Source organism: Ambystoma mexicanum, chromosome 5q, assembly GCF_040938575.1.
Source record: "Ambystoma mexicanum isolate Mex_15411 chromosome 5q, UKY_AmexF1_1, whole genome shotgun sequence".
Taxonomy (NCBI): domain Eukaryota; kingdom Metazoa; phylum Chordata; class Amphibia; order Caudata; family Ambystomatidae; genus Ambystoma; species Ambystoma mexicanum.
In genome coordinates this window covers 786,544,623-786,566,555 of record NC_090933.1, presented here as the reverse complement: position 1 = coordinate 786,566,555, position 21,933 = coordinate 786,544,623, and the positions used below count along the sequence as shown (strand labels likewise).

General features: G+C 42.9%; 1 protein-coding gene across 1 annotated transcript in view; it reads right to left on the bottom strand.

Moving 5' to 3' along the window:
* The window catches only part of CHMP4C (charged multivesicular body protein 4C), a 184,932-nt gene extending 165,886 nt beyond the window's left edge, over positions 1-19,046 (bottom strand). Inside the window, exon 1 of the mRNA XM_069621277.1 lies at positions 18,536-19,046. Within this exon, the coding sequence (XP_069477378.1) occupies positions 18,536-18,731 (196 nt within the window). The 5' untranslated portion in view covers positions 18,732-19,046. The remainder of the gene's footprint in view (positions 1-18,535) is intronic.
* Between the last annotated feature and the right edge of the window lie 2,887 nt (positions 19,047-21,933).

The following is a 21,933-nucleotide window of genomic DNA, read 5'->3' as shown; positions in this document are numbered from 1 at the left end:
AAAAATGGGACTCTAAATTTTCATCCCCTCCAAGCCTTGGACTATCCGCCCTTAGACGTTCTAGTGGGGGAGTTTGTAATGTCGGACAATGAAGAGGAAAAGTCAATTCCCCGGGAAGCCAACTCGGTAATTCCCCAATTTAAACCTTCGTTAGAGTTGGAAGCTAAGGATCTTGCACTCATCGGACATCGCGCAGAGATCAGGAAAGCAGTAGATGAGTATATGGCGAAAGCATCACATACTATACTATTGCCACCTGATAAACCGAGTGTGGGATGTTTTTACCCATGCATCCGAGCCCTACCAAAAAAAAAAACTGTGCATTACTGGCATTGAAAACATCATGATGGCCAGAGCTTCCCAGAAAATGCACAGGGAAATGCATGAAGAATAGGCTGCCACCCATTTTTTGCCGATGTTATGGGCACAGAAGGGCACTGCCTAAAACCACCATTGGGCTACCCACACAGCAGCCTGAAACCATTGGGAATGGCAATGCTGATTGCCAAAAGCAACCTAGAACTGTGGGGAATTCATTTTCTTAAATCCCAAAAATGGTTGCATTACCAGTACTCACCACTATCAGAAAGCCGGCGTTTTAAAACCACCAGACTTTTGTGTAAAACTGAACAAATGAAACAAAACCAGACCAAGGAAAGACTTGCTAAGAGGTGGTTACAATGTAAAACTATATTCTGAAATGACTTGAAAGTAGTAATTATTTAATGTGTTTGTAAAAATCGTAAGTGATTTAAACTGGGGGACAAAAAGTGACATTTAGCTGAAACCTGGCTTAATGAAACTGAATTCTGCCTGACATCTACCCCCACAGGAGTTAAAACCTGCTCAGCCACTCTTCCCCTTGCCAAAAGGAGTTGTCACCTCTCTGATTAGATTAGGGGTGGAGCAGCTACAGGGAGTTGACCAAAGGCCTGTCCTGGGCCCAGGCAGATGGTTTATTAGTTATTGTTATTGTTATTGTTATTGTTATTTTGCACTTATATAGCGCCTTATATACCATTGGTATGGTCTGAAGGCGCTGGTAGGTTGAACGCCCTTGGGAACCGAAGTTCAGATCAGTAGAGAGAGAACGGAGAGTCAAAAAGGTGCGTGTGAGCACCGGGTATGTGTGCAGCTCGTGCGGTACTCGTGTAATAGCTGCTTCTTAGCGGTAGATGTGGTGGTTTAGAGATCAGGAGAATGTGTTCGTTCTGGCAGGATTTATCCGGAACGGATGTGGCTGCGTTAGGCCTGAGGAAAACGCCTGGCTGGGGGTGTGATACCAGCAGTGTTTACATAGAATGATGTGGAGTAAGCGGCGGATGTTGGTATGAGAACAGATATACCGAATGGTGTCATAGTATCTCTGTGTTCTAGTTGAGTGGTGATGTAAGGAGAGAGTAAGCGTGGTGGTGTGATATGATGGGTTATATGCTCTTTCAATGAGCACACTTCTAAATGCAACTTTCCCAGAGAGGGTACTGGGCGAACTTCTAGATTCAATTTTCCATAGCAAAGCTACTGGGCGAACTTCTAAATACACTTTTCCACAGAGAGGTTTATTGGGCACACTTCTAAATTCAATTTACCAGAGAGGCTATTGGGCACACTTCTAAATTCAATTTTCTGGAGAGGCTATTGGGCACACTTCTAAATGCAGCTTTCCAGAGTGTCTATTGGATACACTTCTATAATCAACTTTCACCGATGCTATTGGGAACACTTCTAAATGCAACTTTCACAGAGTGGCTATTGGGAACACTACTAAATTCACAGCGAGGTTATTGGGCATACTTCTAAATGCAACTTTCACAGAGGGTCTTGGGCACACTTCTAAATTCGATTTACCAGCGTGGATGTTGGGCACATTTCTAAATTCACGGAGAGGCTATAGGGCACACTTTCTAGTGCAACTTTCACGTGCTAACAATCACATTTCTATCTAGATGCGACGCAGGCCAATATTCACAATTCCATCTAAGAGTGGACATGCTAACATTCATAATTCCATCTAAGTGTGGACATGCTAACATTCACAATTCCATCTAAGTGTGGACATGCTAACATTCATAATTCCATCTAAGTGTGGACATTCTAACATTCACAATTCCATCTAAGTGTGGACATGCTGACATTCACAATTCTATCTAAGTGGGGACATGCTAACATTCACAATTCCATCTAAGAGTGGACATGCTAACATTCGTAATTCCATCTAAGTGTGGACATTCTAACATTCACAATTCCATCTAAGTGTGGACATGCTGACATTCACAATTCCATCTAAGTGGGGACATGCTAACATTCACAATTCTATCTAAGAGTGGACATGCTAACGTTCACAATTCTATCTACGAGTGGACATTCTAACATTCACAATTCCATCTAAGTGTGGACATGCTGACATTCACAATTCCATCTAAGTGGGGACATGCTAACATTCACAATTCTATCTAAGAGTGGACATGCTAACGTTCACAATTCTATCTACGAGTGGACATGCTAACATTCACAATTCCATCTGAGTGTGGACATGCTAACATTCACAATTCCATCTAAGTGTGGACATGCTGACATTCACAATTCTATCTAAGTGGGGACATGCTAACATTCACAATTCCATCTAAGAGTGGACATGCTAACATTCATAATTCCATCTAAGTGTGGACATTCTAACATTCACAATTCCATCTAAGTGTGGACATGCTGACATTCACAATTCCATCTAAGTGGGGACATGCTAACATTCACAATTCTATCTAAGAGTGGACATGCTAACGTTCGCAATTCTATCTACGAGTGGACATGCTAACATTCACAATTCTAAGTGGGGACATGCTAACATTCACAATTCCATCTAAGAGTGGACATGCTAACATTCATAATTCCATCTAAGTGTGGACATTCTAACATTCACAATTCCATCTAAGTGTGGACATGTTGACATTCACAATTCCATCTAAGTGTGGACATGCTGACATTCACAATTCCATCTAAGTGGGGACATGCTAACATTCACAATTCTAACTAAGAGTGGACATGCTAACTTTCACAATTCTATCTACGAGTGGACATGCTAACATTCACAATTCTATCTAAGTGGGGACATGCTAACATTCACAATTCCATCTAAGTGTGGACATGCTGACATTCATAATTCCATCTAAGTGTGGACATTCTAACATTCTAACATTAGGGTGGTCGTAAATGGCTTCCTTTTGAACAAAGCCCTTCCTTGACTCAGGTAGATGGTTTATAGGGGAGGTCGTAAAGTGGCTTCCTCTTGGCAGAAACGGGGAGGGGCAGCCCCTCTGAGTACAGGCTGAGCTTAAAGAAAGTGGATAGACTGGTTTCTCCACCATGTGACCTGGGAAGACACACCCCTGTTGGCCAGAATATGATTTTAAGAAAGATGTATAACTCATGGTGCGGACTTGTCAAAATTATCTAAATGATACTATAATTCTTGTGATTTTCCTGCCCACATTTTAAGAGGTTTTAGGACCTGGTGGTATGATCTGGGGGGCTGCTAGGGGAAAATAGGGTCTCACTCCAAATGTCTGCATGTTAAAAATCTGACACATCAATTAATGTCCATACTCCTTGCGCACATGTGTGTAAATTTGGGTTAATGTCCGATATTGCAAAACCAGTTAAAAAGCGCAAAATGTTGCCATTTCTGAATGCAAGCCCCCAGGAAGAGCAGAGTTTGAACAGAGTATACCTCATGTGATATGTGATGGGTGCATGTAATTTTAAACAACTGTGTATCTGTGTAATATGTATTTGAATCAAATATAGATTTGTGGGCAAACTGACCAGGGGAGGATCCTCTAACCGATAAAACCTACAGCATCACTCCGACTCACATTTCCTTCCCCCAATCATGGGAGAGGGGAGAATTGGGCCAATGACAAGTAGAAAGGGGCAGGCTTAGCTAGGCCCAGGCACACACCCACTTTCAAAACACATAAAAAGAGACTGCTGGGACAGGTAGAGACATTCAAATCCAGTTGCTGCAACGCGCTCTGCCGGACCACACAACATCCAGAAGATACCAGATCCAACACTTAGACTTTAAAACTCCAAAGAACTTGATTCAGAACTCAAAGCAAGGGCCTAAACCCACAAACTGAGAACTCTTCTCAGCAGGCCTCAGCATCCAGCAAACCTAACAGCGGTAGCAGAATCCAGGAGCCGTGCAGATCAGCGCTGTGTCCAGAGAAAGCTGTGCAGAAAGATCCAGGAGCTGTGCACAGACGCTGTACCCAGAGATCCAGGAGCCGGGCCAGGAGCAGCGTCAGACCAGACCAGCAGAGCAGAGACAAGACGCTGTGCGCAGAGACCGTCCGGGGCGAAACCAGAACCGAAGCCATCTTGACTCCGTGAGACCTAGACCTTCCAAATACATTGTGAATACAGCTAAGACGGTGTGAAACCAAATCTCTTAGTTTCCAGTGATATAATTCAATCTATTTAATCTAAGTAGAACTGCCTCCTAACTGTCACTTGTCAATTCTGCAGCCGCATAGCTGTCACATGTCATTTTTAAAAGCTGTCACCTGTCAATTTGAGTTACTTTAAATTTGAAAAACGACCTTTACAAAATCGTTCATATCTTTGGAACCGTTTGGGCTAGAAACTTGGTTTAACTTTCCTCTGAAAGCTTAGAATCTTAGAACCGACGTGCTACTCTTTATACTTTTGCCGTAATCGTGATTCATGCATTCGCGAATTTTGCCGCAATTCGCGATTTGGTTAAAAATCCAGCCACGTGTGAAAACAGCAGCTTCCTTGCTTTCCTTTGCCAAAAATTCGTTTAACCTGCTAGTTACTCCTAGAGCATTGTTAAAGGGAGCCTGAGCTCATCCCAAGTATCTTTCATTCACCATGAACCTCCTAAAGGGAATTAAAACCATTTTTAGCATATTCCTCACTTCATTGCCAGCACATTTAAAAGCATTTTGGGCCTGTGTTTCAACTTCTATCCGTAGTCTAAGCTTGCTGGGGTGAACTGAATTACATTTCATTGCATGTCTGAGAACTGTGTGCTACTCTTCATTTCCTTACATTGCATAAGGGGGGGGGGGGGAGTGGATTGCCAGAGAAAAGTGATTACATTGTTTTGTTGAAATCATATTGAGTATTTTCTGTACTGCATTTTCATCCCACATTGCATCTATTTGAAACCATAAAAGTATTGTTGCTATCTTATCCATCCTATACCCACTCATCATTGATTATAAAGAAGTGTGCTAGTGCCAGACTATCCATTATTGATTACTGCTCAGATTAAGAGTGATATTCAATTATTAATTTATTATAAAGTGTGATATATATATTGTTTACATTCTCAAATAAACCTTTTAAACTTGCAAAACAGAACTACTTCTTGGCTCAGTGGGGTCAGGGGGATTCTAAGAGAGGGGTGTTATATAGGGGTAGTCATCCAGAACTCATGAACTGGACATAAAGATATATCAATAAGGGTTTCCATTCAGTATCCCAGACTAGGCATTGACTTAGCTGTAGTGTTGAATGGAATCTTCTTACACGAGTGTGGTGAGTGTATTGGAAAAGGCCGACAGTGGGAAAAGTAGACTGGCCTTGGAAAGAGCTGTGGGAGTTGAGCCATTTCAACCGGGTAATCTGATAAGTCAGATAAGAGCTTCCCCCAGTGTCCTTGTTAGGACCGTGGAAGCAAATCTCCCTCAACTGTCTGGCCTGGCAGACCAACCCCTACGCAACCCGGTCCAGAAAGATAACATTGGGGATCTTACACAAATAACGGGGCCGATTATCGCTCTGATCGAAAGTGCCCTTAAGAGATTGCAGGGTCCCCACTCTCATATAGATGAAACGCCCCTGCAGGCTAGGGGAAAGCAGATGAAAAGTACCCAACTTAAACCGCCTATGAGAAATTTGCCCACATCGTTCCCCCTGAGGCGATCATGCAAAAGTCCTCCCTGCACGCAGTACAATCTTAATAGGAGGGCGGTGATGGCAATTTTCTCAGAGATCCGCCAACTGCAGGATATAGTCTCTTCGGACTTGTCATTAATGGAGTTCCCTGTTCGAACTAATTTGAATTCAGTAATTCTGTGGTTCAAATCTAGAGTGGTGCAAAATATAACCTGGCAGGCTAAGGATGAGTTGTTTGCATCGGGATTTGTGGTTGAGCCGATATCGGATACAACACATGATTGTCCTCCCCATGGCTCGAGGTCTAAGGCTCCTGGACAGAACTAGTGTGAGGATGGGGGGCGGGAGGAGTTGTTGTCAATGGTAAGCTGGAACACCAGGGGTTTTTCCCACCTCATAAATAATGACCAGAATGAGCTGTGTAAATATGATATTGCATTTCTACAGGAGACATGGCTTACAGATGTCCCAATATGGGATAATCATGAACTACATCTGAACCCCGCAGTGAAACCTCAAATGGGTTGCCCAATGTCAGGAGTTGTGATAGCCGTGAAAAGGGGCAGAGGCTTAAGCTCTGGGCTTTGGGCCATTCCTAATAGCTACATGATATTGGCGAAATTAACGGCTGGTATAGAGGTATATGCTCTTGTGAATATATACTGGAACCCCATTGCCATGTCGGATGACTCCTTTTTTAAAGACCTGAATAATATTCTAGATCTTGTGGTGTTGGACCCAAAGATAAGAGGAATTGTAATCGCGGGCAATTTAAGTTTAAACTGTGAGTATGGAGGGAAGCAAAAATAAAAATATAGATGGAAAAGATGGGACTCCTTTGTAGATAGAGATCTGATAATCCTTAATGGAGCCTTCCAAGCCGATATACCACCGGCCCGACATGGCAAAAAGGTGACAGCAAATCGGTTCTTGATTATATCTATGTAAGTATGGATCTGTGGCCTGCTGTAATGAACTTGTGTGATAAAAACCGAGGCTAGCGATCATAATAAATTGGAAACCCAATGGAGATGGGGACCGCTAAATAGTTCAAAAGTGAATAAATATAAGGATTCAATCTGTACAGTGTATGCGGGTGGGAAAAAACTATGATGGTCAGAGAATGAAGTAACCATCCTTGATCGTTTATTGGAGAAAGACCACCATGATTACACTGTGTTGTTAAGAAATGATATGAAGGAACATCCAGATCTAATGCAAGTGCCCGAAAACAAGGCACCAAATCGAAGCAACCATTGTTACATCTTCATGTCTTCGATAAGGATGTAAAAGAAATGAAAACAAGACTCCGCTCTGATCTTAGAGTAGCCCGTAATGCATCTCTCCTGATCAGGAAAACGCTGACCACGAGAGTGAAAACGGGGTATAGAAATTGGGTCAGAAGACATTGTGCAATCCTTTATAAGGAGGATGGGGCTAGTATGCTGGTAACCTTAGCGAGCAAGAACACAGCGAAAACGTGGTCAACTATAAATCATGCAACCACAGGTTCCCAGATAAGCTTAAAGGTGAATGTAGTGTCTACTCAGAAATGGATTGATTATTTCTCCCATCTTTATGCCTGCCCTTCCCCTATGACCATTAGCGAAGTCACTAGGCCCTTGGCGCCCTTTCACTTGACATTTGAATTGGACGACATATCTGATTGTTACTGCCTCTAACTCAAAGGCTTGTGGTCCGGATGGTCTGTCAAACTTCGAGTTAAAAAAAATTTCCTAAAGTATGGGCAATGGTCCTTTAAAAAAATCTTTAAGTTTATAAATGTATCTCAGAGCCTCCCAAGCTCGTGGACGCAAGAGATTACTATCCCCATTTTTAAAAAGGGGGATAGACTAGAACCGAGCAGCTATAGGCCAATCTCGCTGCTCGATGTGCCAGGAAAACTATATTGTCGGCTAATTCTGAAAGAACTACAAGCTTGGGTGACGTCAAAAAAATTGGTTGATCCATTACAATCTGGTTTTGTAAAGGGCTTAGGAACAATTCCTAACATAATGATACTCAATCTGCTCCAGGCACAGCAGTTAGAGAGTTCTCAACCCCTATACATGGGCTTTATAGATTTCAAGGCAGCATTTGATTCGGTCGATCGCGATCTGCTGTTTAAGAAACTGAAAGCGTATGAGTGCCCTACCTCTCTACTGTTCCTGATCATTTTGTATCACTCTAACACATCGATGCAGGTTCACATGAGCTTAGATGGGAAGCTGTCACCAGAAATTGAAACATTACGTGGCTTGAAACAGGGCTGTGCGCTGGCCGCGTTTTTGTTTAACTTCTTTATTTTAGATCTTGGGAATTAATTTCTACATTGTAATGGTGACTCTCCTAGGTTCTGTGCACAGCAGATCCCGTATCTGTTATACGCAGACAACCTTGTCTTATTGTCACAGACTCCACAAGGTCTCCAGCGGTTGCTTGTAAGGCTAGGGAAATATGCTTGTGAAAACAGATTACTTGTGATTTACTAACATTAATAACCAATCGCCTGTTACCCTAAGTTGGGAAGCAAAAGGAGGCCCCCCCTTTACATATTCATGGTCGATACAAGACATCAAGTTGGAAAAGGTGTCTGAATATAAATATTTGGGGATAGAAATCTCAAAACAGGCAATCTAAGGGTGACCTAAGAGCAATGGTTCAGAGTAAATTACTTCAATTGACCTCACAGTCTAGAATTATCATTTAAAAAATTTGGAAAATTCTCCTTGAAACATGCAGAAGACTTTTATAAAAATGAAAGTCGTCCCGATTTTATTGTATGGTGTTGAGAGCATGGCGTTAGCCTCTAGGGCTTCCCATGGGCAATTTTTGCTAAGTATTGGAAGGTGATCTTAAGCTTACCTAATGCGACTCCGATCGCTATGGTACGTTACGAGTTGGGGTTAGTGTCTTTGTATGCACAGGCAAGGTGGAGACAGTGTGCCCCTACCTCGGAAGTGCCTGTTTGGTATAAATAATGGGACAGTTCTAGAAGTTTTCGCCTCTGCCTGGTTAAAATCATGCAATACATATCCAATGAAATGGCTGAAGTGTGTATTTAGCCATATGATATGAGGCACATGTAACAATACAGCTGTTACTCCAGAACCCTGACCGCGCTAAAGTAAAGATTTACTGCACCGATTGGGCGGGGACTTTAGCGAAGTGCTTGCACTATAAAGACTTTAATGTTTGGGTGTTTGGTGTCAAACCCTATGGTATCATTGCTCAGTACCTGCTGAAATGCCCTTCTCCAGCTATACGATCCGAATTCCAAAGGTTTAGATTTAATCTATGGGATACGAGAGATGTATTATCTCGACGGAAACTGATCCCTCAGGAACAAAACTACTGCAGATATTGTATTGATGTTCACCAAAAAGAAACTCTGCAACATCTGCTAGTAGACTGTCCGTCTCTAATGATGGTGCGAAAAAGATATTTTAAGAATATTATCACCTTCCACACTCGCACTTCGACTGATCATAAATGGCAAATTATGTTTTCGACCTCAAGAGAAAAAGTACAGATAGCTATTGTCCAATATTTAAGAATGGTTCTGCCTGTTGTGGCCTCCTTAAATAAGGACATCTAAGCCGGCAATTATTAGGTGACTCAAATTGCCGGCTCGGCTGCTGCAATTTTTGTATGGGGTCCTATTGGTTTGTGATGTGTGTTTGGTAATTTTATCTCTTGATATTCTGTTTAAATTATCTGGAAGGTACATGAAATGTAAAATATTTTGTTTTTATCCTATGGTTCTCTTTAATTTGTGCATCTTTTGTACCCCTGGTATTTTATTCCTTGTCTTTTCTTATTTTTTTGTATTACTGTGCATTCTTGTAAATATTTGAAAAGTTGTGTATCAACTAAATCAAATTAAAACATTTTTTAAAAAATAACCTACTGTTACCTTCTACAGGCAGACAATAACAGCAATTCTAAGCTGTGTGTGTGAAACCATGTTGAATACCCCCAAATGACTGACGAACTACCTAGAAGGCTTGGTCTGGCGCAAGATCCTGTCCTTGCCCCCTGCATATCCAATTGCAAGAATACGATCTGAATTGGCTCTACAACCTCCTGAATCCATTAAGAAGTGGAAATCACATTCATAGGAAGATGCTAATCACAGACGAGATTCCAACAATTGATATTCTGAGGCAAAAAGAATCCTCATCAAAACTTTTTCTGAACATGTGGAAGACCTCATGTAACCAAATAATGGAGGAAAAAAAAAAAAAAAAAAAGTGTATTTCGAAAGATGTTAGTTCTTCGACCACAACATGCAAAGAAAAGACTGCAAAGAAAAGACTGCAATGTAATGACTAGATTCTAACCATTGAAAAAAGGCAAGATTCCAACTTGCTCTTAAGTGCGTGCTCTAAACCAATTGCCTCAATACCTGCACAAATTCCCAGATAAATCAATAAGAGATACCCTTTTACGGCTTTGCCTCAATTTACTACCAAGACGTGAGGTTTTGACGAAAACAAAAAAACTTCCAGAATCAATGACATTCTGTAGATTTTGTTTAGTAAAGGACCAAACAGACGATTCAAATGTTATGTCCTGCCCAGCCGTTGATGAAAAATGATATAATTTAGAAATACGATTCCACCTAGGAGAGCAGAACTTGATGATCAGCAACGATGGCCACACATTGTAAGTGGAGATGATAAGAAATTTACTTTGAGAATTATCCCAATTTTGAGTGACCAGTGTAATAGGTGGTAAAAATGTGGGAGATCAGAGTTGCGAAAAACAGCAATAGACAATGAGAGATAAAATGGACTTTAAGATATTGTTTTATGGACATTGATGATTATGATGTCACGTTTTTCTTTTGGTAAAAGTTTATGATAAACCGTTCAAATAATAAGAAAATTATATCGACACACAATTAAAAAAACTACATTTCCCCAGAAATTGTAATCCAATTTTGAGAACATGTAGCATCCTTAGCCAATCCTCTCACTGCTACTCCAATATCATCTTCTCCCCTCGCTTGGCCTTCCTCTTTCTTTGCTGCTCGGGCAGCAGTTAAGTAATATTAGCTTGTTCTAAAATGGGTACGAGTGGATGAGTTTAACTGAAATGTTTTAGTGTCAGCGCACACGCAGGAACAAATAGATTTAGCTTTTCACAGCGCGGGGGCATCTAGATTAGCATATCCGTGTGCCCATTAGGAACAATCGCAACAGACCCCTGCAGGGGCCTGGCGACAATTATGATCGGAGGAGGCAGAGCTCTCACTGAGACACAGGGGCTCGACTGTAACCATCTGGCGCCGACCTGTCTCATTTCCGCACGAGCCACCCGTCCTCGGTAGCAGGGAAAGCGAGGTGCAGAGCACTTTTGTTTACAAAAACAGAATTTCATTGGCACACGCATCAGCGCGAGACACAGTGAGGGACTGCCATCAACACTATGTAACGCAATTCAGACTGCAGTGTTCCAGCACAGCGCTACCTAGTGGTTATGAGATAACTGACATGAATAGTGTCAAGATTCACAGACCTGCAGTAAAGGCAGGGAAGGCAGCAGCTACGAACATTGCCAAGTGCAAAGCACTGTAGACAGAATCAGACCAAAGCAAAACTGCATCGGGTTACGCCAACCCAGGCCCACATAAGCTGTTTTACAATGGGTATAAGCCCAGGAACCCTGTAGAGACCCACCAGTGTCCACCAGTTTCCAATAATGCACAGCTCCAGTGAGGACTAGGAGGAACCCCATACTAGCAGTAAGTGCACAATGTCCAACAAGGGGCAAGCAGTACAGAGAGTACTGGGTGCATGATTGGAAGCCCCAGAGAGATATCAAGGAGGTGCAAGAAAAAAAGCCTGAAAGGCCCACAGCAGCCAACCTCCCGGTCCCCCGGGCACGTCGCACAGAAAAAGAGGTGGCAAGAGAAGAGTGACATCATGGGTAAGCAGAGGCAAAGGATATACAGAGGAAGAGTCCAGTTCGGAATACTTGGATGAGGAAGAGTGGGACGAGACGGCTGAAGAAATCTCCGAGTAGCGTGATATATCATCCCAGAGCCTTCCTATTAAGGGTAAGGCTGCCAACAAAAGGGACAGACAAAAGGGAGGATGAAGAAGAGACGGGCGAGGTATTCAACCCAGACTCTCTCATGCTTCCCAGGTCGGCAGAGTGGGAGCCCCCCACCAAGATTGCCAATTATATAAAGAGGTGGATTTCGAAATACTCTGTCGAAAGAGGCCAGGAGCAAGCTCTGGGCAGAATGCTCCAGGCCCAAAGTGCCAGAAGATATGGCGAAAACGCTAGAAATCGCTGAAGAAAAAGTTTTTTCAAAAAATAAAATGTTGTCCTTCATGGATGGCATGATATGGCAGGGACATCAAGAAGGGCATAGATAGATCCCGCCAGGATAAACTCCTTGATGTCCGAGGCCGTATAAACAAAACTCTGACAGATGGCGGAAGAGGCGAAACAGCCAGAACAGAAAGTGGACCCGGAGAGCCACAGTGGGCAATATGCCTACTCTGCAATGCTAACAATGCGCTGACAACAGAAAGACGGAGGCCTAGCCTAGTCAAAATAGACCCCAAAATGAATGAACTGGCCACAGCTGAATCAACGTCAAGCAGTAAAGATAAACTCTTTGGGGATGACTTCATTAAGGACATGGCAAAGCTCACAAATACTTACAGCACAAGCATCATTAAAAAAAAAGGGCTGGCAGAAGACGGGGGCGCTCTGGTCAGCTGCCATTTCTCATACAGGTCCAGCTACAATAGCAGGAATGCCTGAAGAAGCCAGGAAGAGCACAAACCCAATCCCTTCTTTCAGTCGAGAGGAAGGGGTAGAGGCAGAGGCAGAGGCAGTAACAGGCCAGCAGGCAAACACAAGCAAGACTGATCACACAAGTACAGAGGAAACCAGCAGATACAGGGATCCCAATAATAGCGAAGGGTGGTGACTGCACTATTCTCAGAAATGTGGTGAGAGTTATCAGGAGATGCATGGGTCGAACAAACGGTACAGGGCTTCCAACTAGAATTCTGCCAAGATACAGTACCCAAGACCTACAAGATTAAGCAGGAAAGGCGAAACGTTACTAGACAAAGAAATAGACCTAGAGAGAAAGGGTGCCATCACACTAGTGTCCGATTCTTCGATCGGGTTTGTAAGCAATATGTGCTTGGTAAAGGGCAAAAACAAACAGAGGCCAGGGATAAAATTGAGAAGTTTGAACAAATTCATCATATACAGACATTCCAAGGTGGAGTGTATCCATCTCTTGAGAGACATGTTACAAGCAGGGGATTGGCTAGTGAGGATAGACCTCAAAGATGCCTACTTAACGAGCCCAATCCCGAAGGAACATCAGAAGTTCCTTGAATTCTGGTGGGGAGGTCAGAAGTGGCAATTCAGATTCCTCCCATTCGGTCTAGCATCAGCGCCGTTAGCATAACAGGGGGCAAGGGGGCAGGTGGTCAGGGATGGAGCTAGAGCTCCAAATCAATTGTCTAGGCCCGATGGCAGGGTCCTTCGCAGTAAGGTGTTGGACCCAGGACAAGGTGAACTGTTGCTTACTACTGAAAATGGAAAACGTCTCTCCAGTATGCGAGATAAACAGGCTGGGCGAAGTCCAAGTTGCTGGCAGAAACAGCAAAAGATTTCTGGCACATGTGCGTAAAGAACAAGATGAGCATCACAGCCGAAGATCTCCCAGGTCTTCAAAACAAGGTGGCAGACTGGAATTCGAGACACCCGAGAGATGCCAGCGACTGGCAACTAGACAGAACAGTATTTCTAACACTAATGGAGATGAGGGGACCATGCAAGACAAATCTTTTTGCATCCAGGTTGAATGCGCAACTAAAAATGCTTCTTCAGCTGGAGGCCGGATCTAGAAGTGGAAGCAACCGACGCATTTCTACAGAAGTGGGGTCTGTAGAGAGAATACACTTTTCCCCAATTCACAAAGATTCAGAGAACAGGGACTCCGGGCAGGAGACAGCACGCAACACTTAATATTCGTGATGCAAATCACCTATTTAAATATAATAATTGCAACCTTCAAACCTTTGATCTGATATGCTTACAGGAAACGTGGCCAACAACACAACCAACCTGCGAAGGATATCAAACCTTGATAAACCCTGCAATTATAAGAACGAGGGGTCATCCATCAGTTGGAGTGTTAACTATTATTAAGGCGGAGAATAATATCAGAATCATCGATAATATAATCTGAACCCATTTATTCAAATCACAATGTTGAAGAACACATACCAAAAACTAATTCTACCAAACCAATAAATGATGGACGAATAGCCCTAATAAACCTATATTGGAGCATAGTTGGTATATAAGAAGCGTCCTTCATTGATACAGTCTTAACACATATTGATGAACTACAGGTGGCACCTAATAATTATGAAATCATAATATGTGGGGACTTGAATATCCATCTATTTACTACAGATGGCCAAGAAATCCCAGAAGGTAACCCAACATCAAAAAGCAAGAATATGGAAAAACTAAATATGATACTCAATAGTCTTGGTACAGATGAAACAAAAATTAAACGAACCTGGTATGTTAATGGATCAGCAGCCTTACTTGATTACAAAGATTAGGATAGAAGTACCAACAGAACAAAGTGACCATTACAAAGAATCAATGATTTGGAAGCTAATACATGAGGAAACCCAAATGATTGAAATACCGACGTTGGAATCTGTCAACAGCTCCTACAGACTGAGGATGACACACAGTTAACAACACTGAAGGGCTCATTTGAGGATACAAATATTATGGATAGAATAAAACTAGACTAACCATTATATCTCTGGTGTAATGGAAGAAGAGTGGACAGAACACTTCCCAAACTTGTACTGTAGTGGAAACTAAACTAAGAAAGAAGAAGAGTAAACCCAACGTTTGTCATGGGAATTTAGATGGGACTGTCTTGACATCTTAAATCAAAGTCTACATCTAAATAGCTCAAGAGCCCCATTGCCCGAATGCCTAAGTAATTTAATAATGAAGAAGAACCCTGAACAGTAGACAGACATTTGCCATCACCTATTCAAATCTGCAAGTACTCACGCAGAAATACCTAAGACATGGGAAACCGCAATCTTAATTCCCCATCCACAAGCACGGCAATAGAAACCTTCCTGTAAACGGTGGTCCTATTGCCCTGCTTGATCCACTGGGCAAAATATTTGCAGGAGTCATTCAAAAAAGGTTTCTCCCTGGGCTTCTCACACGCGTCAAATTGAATTCACTAAGAATGTTGCCACAAAATGTAAATCTGATACTTCTAAATATGCTAAACATGAAGCATTTAGACTGAAGGCTTGCTCATACGCGATCTATGTGGATTTACAGCAAACGTTCGATTCTGTGAATCAACAAACTAAAAAGGACACATTGAGATCATGCAATTGCCCACAGATATATTGGCAACTGATGTGGCCACAATTGGAGATCCACCAAAATTGAACAACGTCAAAATTCCTTATATGCTCTTAGTGGATGATATTGTCCTTTTAGACAAGACAGAAAGTGGTCTCCAGAAAAGAGTAACAGCGCTGGTCCAATATACAGAAAGAAATAGCTTAAAAATAAAACGGAAGTGATGGCGTTAACACATCGACCAAACCCACTGAAAAAATAATTAGCAATATTCATAAAAGGAGAAAAATCCAGCCAGTCAACGCATTAAAATACTTGGGTGAATGGATAAATCAATCAGAAATAGATACGAAATGGGCCGAACACTTGAAAATAAAAGCACAATCCCTAGCACGGCAAGGACTAGTAATTCACTGAAAATATGGGAAGTTCACATTGAAGCCTGTGATGACCTTCTATCGGCAAACAGTTGTTGCCATGCTAACATACGGAAGTGAAACTGTACTGAACATCCCTTCACAATCTTGGCCAAAACTAGAAGCTATTTTCTGGAGGAAAATTCTATCATTCCCGGCGGCATACTCTATTGTAAGGATAAGATAAGAGTTAACACTACAATCACTAGGAAAAATAGTAATTTGGAAGAATCTTAATCTATATAGAAAGATACTCACTACAGACAAGATTCCAGCAATGGACATACTATGTGAAAAACCCCACATAATAAATGAGGCTATAACTAAATGGGCGGGGGGGCACTTGTGGACAATTAATGAGGAATGCAGAGATTACTCCTGAACTACTAATCAACTGTCCAGGCAAAGCAAAGCTAAGAATCCAATTTAACGAATGGATACAAACATCGGCAGAAAAATCGAAATATCAAATGAACATACATCCCGATTTGGAATAAAGAAACTTGAATGAGCTCCCTTCATATCTACTCCTTTTCCCAGATCGCCATATTAGAGACACCTTTCTAAGACTGAGATTAAACATTCTTGCAACCCGAGAATACTTGAGGAGTACCAAACAAATACAGAACAAGCAACCTGTAGATTCCTCAGGCAACAAGATCAGAAATAATCCCTTATCTCTTTTTCCATGGAATGCCAGGCGGTAAAAGAAAAAAAATAGGAAAAATCTGCAACCATGCTTCCACAATATTCAATACCATTAGATTTACATGAACGTTGGACACATTGTTTTAGGAAACAACAAGTTAAATGATATGTAGAATAATCCAATTCTGGGAAGCAATCATGAAATGAAACAATAACTTAGAATAAGAAAAGACAAATCTACAGTGAACCTTGAATGCTGCAACTAAATATAGTTTAATTCGTATGAAAAATTAGTTTTTAAAAAGGACAGGTATTAATTGATTGTAACTTACAAATGTAAAGTTTGCAATGCATACAAAACCATTTTAAATATAACAAAACAAAATAAAAAGAATATTTGTGATCCCAGACAGCAGGAATCAGGTATGGTTCACGGACCTTCTCTAATTGTCAATTGACAAACCACTTTCCCCAATTCAGAGAATTGATTCAGAATCCAGTGGGTGAGAGTCACCTGCTGAGCCAGGAACACATTTCCGGGGAGCCTGGCAGAAGTCAGGACAGATGCTGAGAAATTCATTGAGGAAGCTTGGGAACCAGGTACAAGGAAGGCCTACGTATTGGCCTGGGCACATTGGAGTAGCTGGTGTGTGGAACGACACATACATCCTACTAGATCAAATGTAATTCAGATAGTGAATTTTCTAGCGGCTTTGCCAGCACAAGGCAAAGCATACAAACGGTGAACATGTTCTTAGATCAGCCCTATCTGCTGGTCATCCCAAGACTGATAATGTGGCAGTAGGTGAATACCCCCTGGTATGCAGACTCCTTAGAGGAGTAAGACTTGAGACCGCTGTTCCCCAAACACACAAACATGGGACATGAATATGCTCCTGAATTTGTTCAACAACTGGTCGGACAATGAACACCCAACAAGAAAAGCAAAATCAGCAAAGCTCACTACACTGCTTTGCCTCATATCTTGTAAAAAAAGTGTCAGATGTGAAAGCACTCGAAGTAGACAGATCTTTTAGCCCATCGGGGGGTCACATTTTCTGTTAACAAGAGAACTAGGACAGGTATCAGAATAGTTACCTAATCAGCTTTCCCAGACCAAACCAAGTTATGTCCGGTCTTGTGTTTGAATGCTTATCGTGGGCTGACAGGTAACATTCCGCAGGGGTAATGAAAATGTTTATCGCACTAAGGAAACCTTTCAAGGCTGTAGCGGTGGCAACCCTAGCCAGATGGGTTAAATGGGGTATGCTTCAGGCGGGCATTGACATTGGAACTTATGGGTTCATTCAATTAGAGGAGCTATGGCATCAAAAGCATATAACATAAGAGCTAGGTTAGAGGACATCTTAAAAGCAGCGAACTGGTCAAAAGAGTCAAGCAATTTTACTTTGGACTGATAGACAGATGTCGACATTGGTGGCGAGTACGCTTTGAACAAGCATAACCCGAGCCTTCTTGGGAAATGTTTTTTAGGTGTGAATTATATATATTTTAATGGTTAATGCTGCTCGCGTTTAAAGTAAAGAAAGAAAGCATAATCCTTCACCTCAGTGTCTTTAATAGAATCTTGACTTTCTATAGTGTTAGTATGGAAAATCAGTATTATTGTACATGGCAGCCGAACTTGCATAAAGAACTAGGAGCCAACAAAGCCAGCCCCCCACACAACACATAACAACATTACCATGCTGGCAGTTCCAACAGAAAAAGCATTGTGTCCTTCATTGTATGTTTACGGGAAGTTAGAGTGGTGCTGTGGTTTACAAACGTTCTTTGGGGAAGAATGCTACATTTCCAAACCTGGGAGGGTTTTATTCTTAATAAAATTCGGGTCACCCATTATTATTTTTTTAAAATTATATTGAGCACTCCGCAAACTAAATAGCCTTTCGGCGCCGACAACAAAGTAAAGCATGGGAACAATTCCAGTGTACACAAATTATCCTTTTAATATGTTATCACAAGAAGGTCGGGCTCCAATTTGTAACTCAAGAATACTCCCGGCCTAGAGTCTCATTACCTATCCAGCACCACTTCCTGGTGGTCACGTTACCTAGCTGTTTCGCCCCGCCCATAGAGTAGACACATATGCAGAGTTCCCCTCTGCCTGCTGGGGCTCATGTTACCTCGTTTGTTCTTGGTGCCGTGCTTCTTAGCTGTAGCTAGTTCCTGCTCTATCTTCTTTTCAAGGTACTCTTGCTTCTTGCCCAGCATCTCCTCGGTCTCCCGCAGACGGGACAGCGCCTCCTGCGGGGTGGGACCCCCTCGCTTCCCCCGGGATGAACTCGAGCCGCCACCAAACAACTTGGCGATCTTACTCATGGTTTACCGATATGCCGGGCAGCGATCAATAAAAAAAACACAACAGTCCGTGAACAAGGCGGAAGTGTGACCGCTTTCAGGGTGCACAAGTGACACTCCGACTTGGCAACAGGTGAAACCTGACCAACTCCTCCTCTAAGGTTTCTGTGAGGAACTGGCCTCCACTCCGCGCCACGCCCCCTACCCAGTCCTTGGCCCTCCCCCCTCAGGTGTGTTCGGTCGCCCCAGTTAAAAGGCAGTACATACACGTACCAGACGAAAGCCAGGGGGCGGAGCCCACCAGCGGCAGCAGCGCCCATAAACAGGTCTAATGACTGTGACGCAGAAGAGACTTGCTTGAAACTCCCTAAGAATAGAAGTGGAAGGAAGACGTACGCAGGGCGTATCCCACTGTGTGGAAACAATAACATGCAGCACAGACCTGTCAACTCTCCGTATTTTATGACTTACGACGTCATTTTAGGGTGCTATCTACGTGGTTTAGTCCACCAAGACGCACAATTTCTCAACCGTTAATACCTTTTGCCAGAGATCTCATCTCAATTTAGGAATTTTCTGGAGGTTTTGGTTCACTCCAACTGCAAGTCCCCAACCCTTAAATCTTGGCCAAGAAAACACGTTTTTCGAGGGTTTCATTTTTTGACTTTTATTACAATTTGCATGAAAGATATATATTTTAGGAACTACAACTTTTTTGTATCCACGACTACAAATACCCCCCTGCATCTGGAATGGGGGTCTCGCAAGTACCCTTGTAACTCCTCGCTTTGCTATCAGTGGCTCTAAAGAATAATCCCTTAGTGGCTAATGTTAGCAGGCACAGCAGATTTGTGGACATTTAAGCCTGCCTGATAAGTATTCATGTTTGAGTTGTAATAACCAATTGCTGCATTGGCACCTGAGGGCTCCCACACAGCCACCATTAGCTACCCAAGAATGTGCATTGTCTCAAAGCAAACAATTAATTAGAAAGTGCAATAACCCCACACACGTTTTACACTTTTTATTTCTATGATGTCTTCTCATATAACATGTTTTAGGAACGTCACGTTTTTACATTCTGCAAAACAACAATGACTACGAGCAAGTGACAGTATCACACAATTTCTTCTGTTGTGTGTTTTTCAGTTTGTTTGTTGAAAGTACAGTTAAATTCACATTACCCTGCATACATACTACTTCTTGTAGTCTTCCTTTCAGAATGGCAACAACAAAGGTACAACTCGTTTTGATTAACATATTATTATTATTAGGTTTTTAATATTGCGCCAGCTCATCACCGTAGTAGTCTCAGAGCACGACGTTAACCATGTCCAAGTTAAGGTGCATTAAGTTGCGCACAGGGACAGCAGGACCTCAGTCCAGGGCCATCACAAGGGAAGGCAGGGGGGCAAACTGCCTCGGGCCTCGCGCTCAGGGGCGGCCTCGTGCAGCTGCGTGTGTGTCAGGTGTCATGCACAAGAGAAAACAAAGATTCGTGTGGGTCTGTCCCAAAACGTGCACTGAAGACGTGTTTATTTTCAAGGTGTGAATCACACACAAAAACAGGCTGGCTGGCCTGGCCTCACTGCCGCGGCCGCCCGCCGTGGATCATGCACATGAAAGTTGGTTTTTAACTTTGCATTGGAAGCTAGCAACACATTTGTTGCAAGCCACTTTGCAAAGTTGAAAGCAACAATGGCCAATGAAAATGCGGCGCCGCGGGACTCCGAGCCGCCACCAGCCCAGCCCTCACACTGCCCGGCGCCGGGCCGCCCCTATATTTGCCTCTGACCCTGCTGCCCTGACACACACTAGCTGACAACAGGTGCTGCAGACAGCGACATGACTGGTGCTGGGCTGGAGAGGGCCTCTCAGCCACGCACAGAGACAGAAAGGAGGAGGAGAACCAGTGTGCCAGCAGGAGTCCAGGAAAGACCACACCCGTGCCGTGACCAACCAGACGAGTCCAGGACCAGGTTGAGGTGAGGCCCCTGTCAGTCTGACCTAATCTGCTGTAAATTCGAACTTTATCAATGCGTATCTGACTTGCAATGCGAATACAGTGTTTTAGCTCGGAGTTGGCCACTGACAATAGTTCCTGGCCTCCTATACTCCCCAGGGCATGGGCCATGTCCCTCTTCATCTCCCTGTCCCCCATCAGTCAGTCTGACTCCTCCACCCCACCCATGATCTCAATCGTGCATAGTTCATCAAAACAAGAGCAAGAAGTCAGCTGATGTCAGCCTGTTTATCGTGCTTTGTACTGGAGCATGGGGCCATCGCGGGAGGCCGGCTATTAAGAGGCTGTCTGTGTACACGCCTGTGTTCTTTCATGTGTCTGCAGATCAGTATGTAAGTGATCTTAGGTCATGTAGGTGTGTGTGTGTGTCCGCATGCATGCAGGTGCACTGCATGCAGCAGCAGGTTAGTGACTGGGTGCTTGTGTATTCATGTATCTGGCTACCCTGCACGCCTGTATATGCATGCGCCTGATTGCTTGTATGTTCAAGTGTCAGTGTGGCAGTGTGTTTACCTGTGTGTTTATGTTGTATCCTCAAATCTGTCCCTTGTCTGTGCATGCATGCAGAGATTTTCTACCTCTGTGTATTGCCTTCATTCATAGACGAGTCTGTGGGGGTCATAAGTTTGCTGGTCCGGGAAAAGTGCTGATAAAAGTGCTGTAATTCCATGACCCACACTTTTCCCGGACCGGCAAATGACAAGTTCGCTGGTGAGGGTTACCTCATTTACCTCCAGCCAAGAGCTGGAGGTAACTCCGGCCCCCACTGCCAATTAAAACAGCCAACCCACAATTTGTAATCTCGCAGATTTTCCACAATTGAGGCAGTAACGGTATTTAAATGTTGGGCTATTTCCTCTGAAAATACAGTCAAACTTGTAAATAGAATATTAAGTTTTGTGGAAAAAGTGGCCATGGGGAGGTTGTAGATGCACACCGCTAACGTAAAAAGAACCTTGGTTGATAAGTGCAGTATAGGGGTGGCTGCAGCCGTTTGGTTAGGCTGGTATTTTCCACTATCACCTATTTGGAAACTGTGTTTGGAAAAAATGCTAGCCTCACAGACTGCACTCATGCAAACATGATATGCGACAATGTCGTATTAATTGGTAAGATTTTGGATTAGAAAATAAGTATGAGAAACACTTTGTGAGTATGTAAAATAAGTTGCCTGTATTTAGATACAACAATAGGCAATTG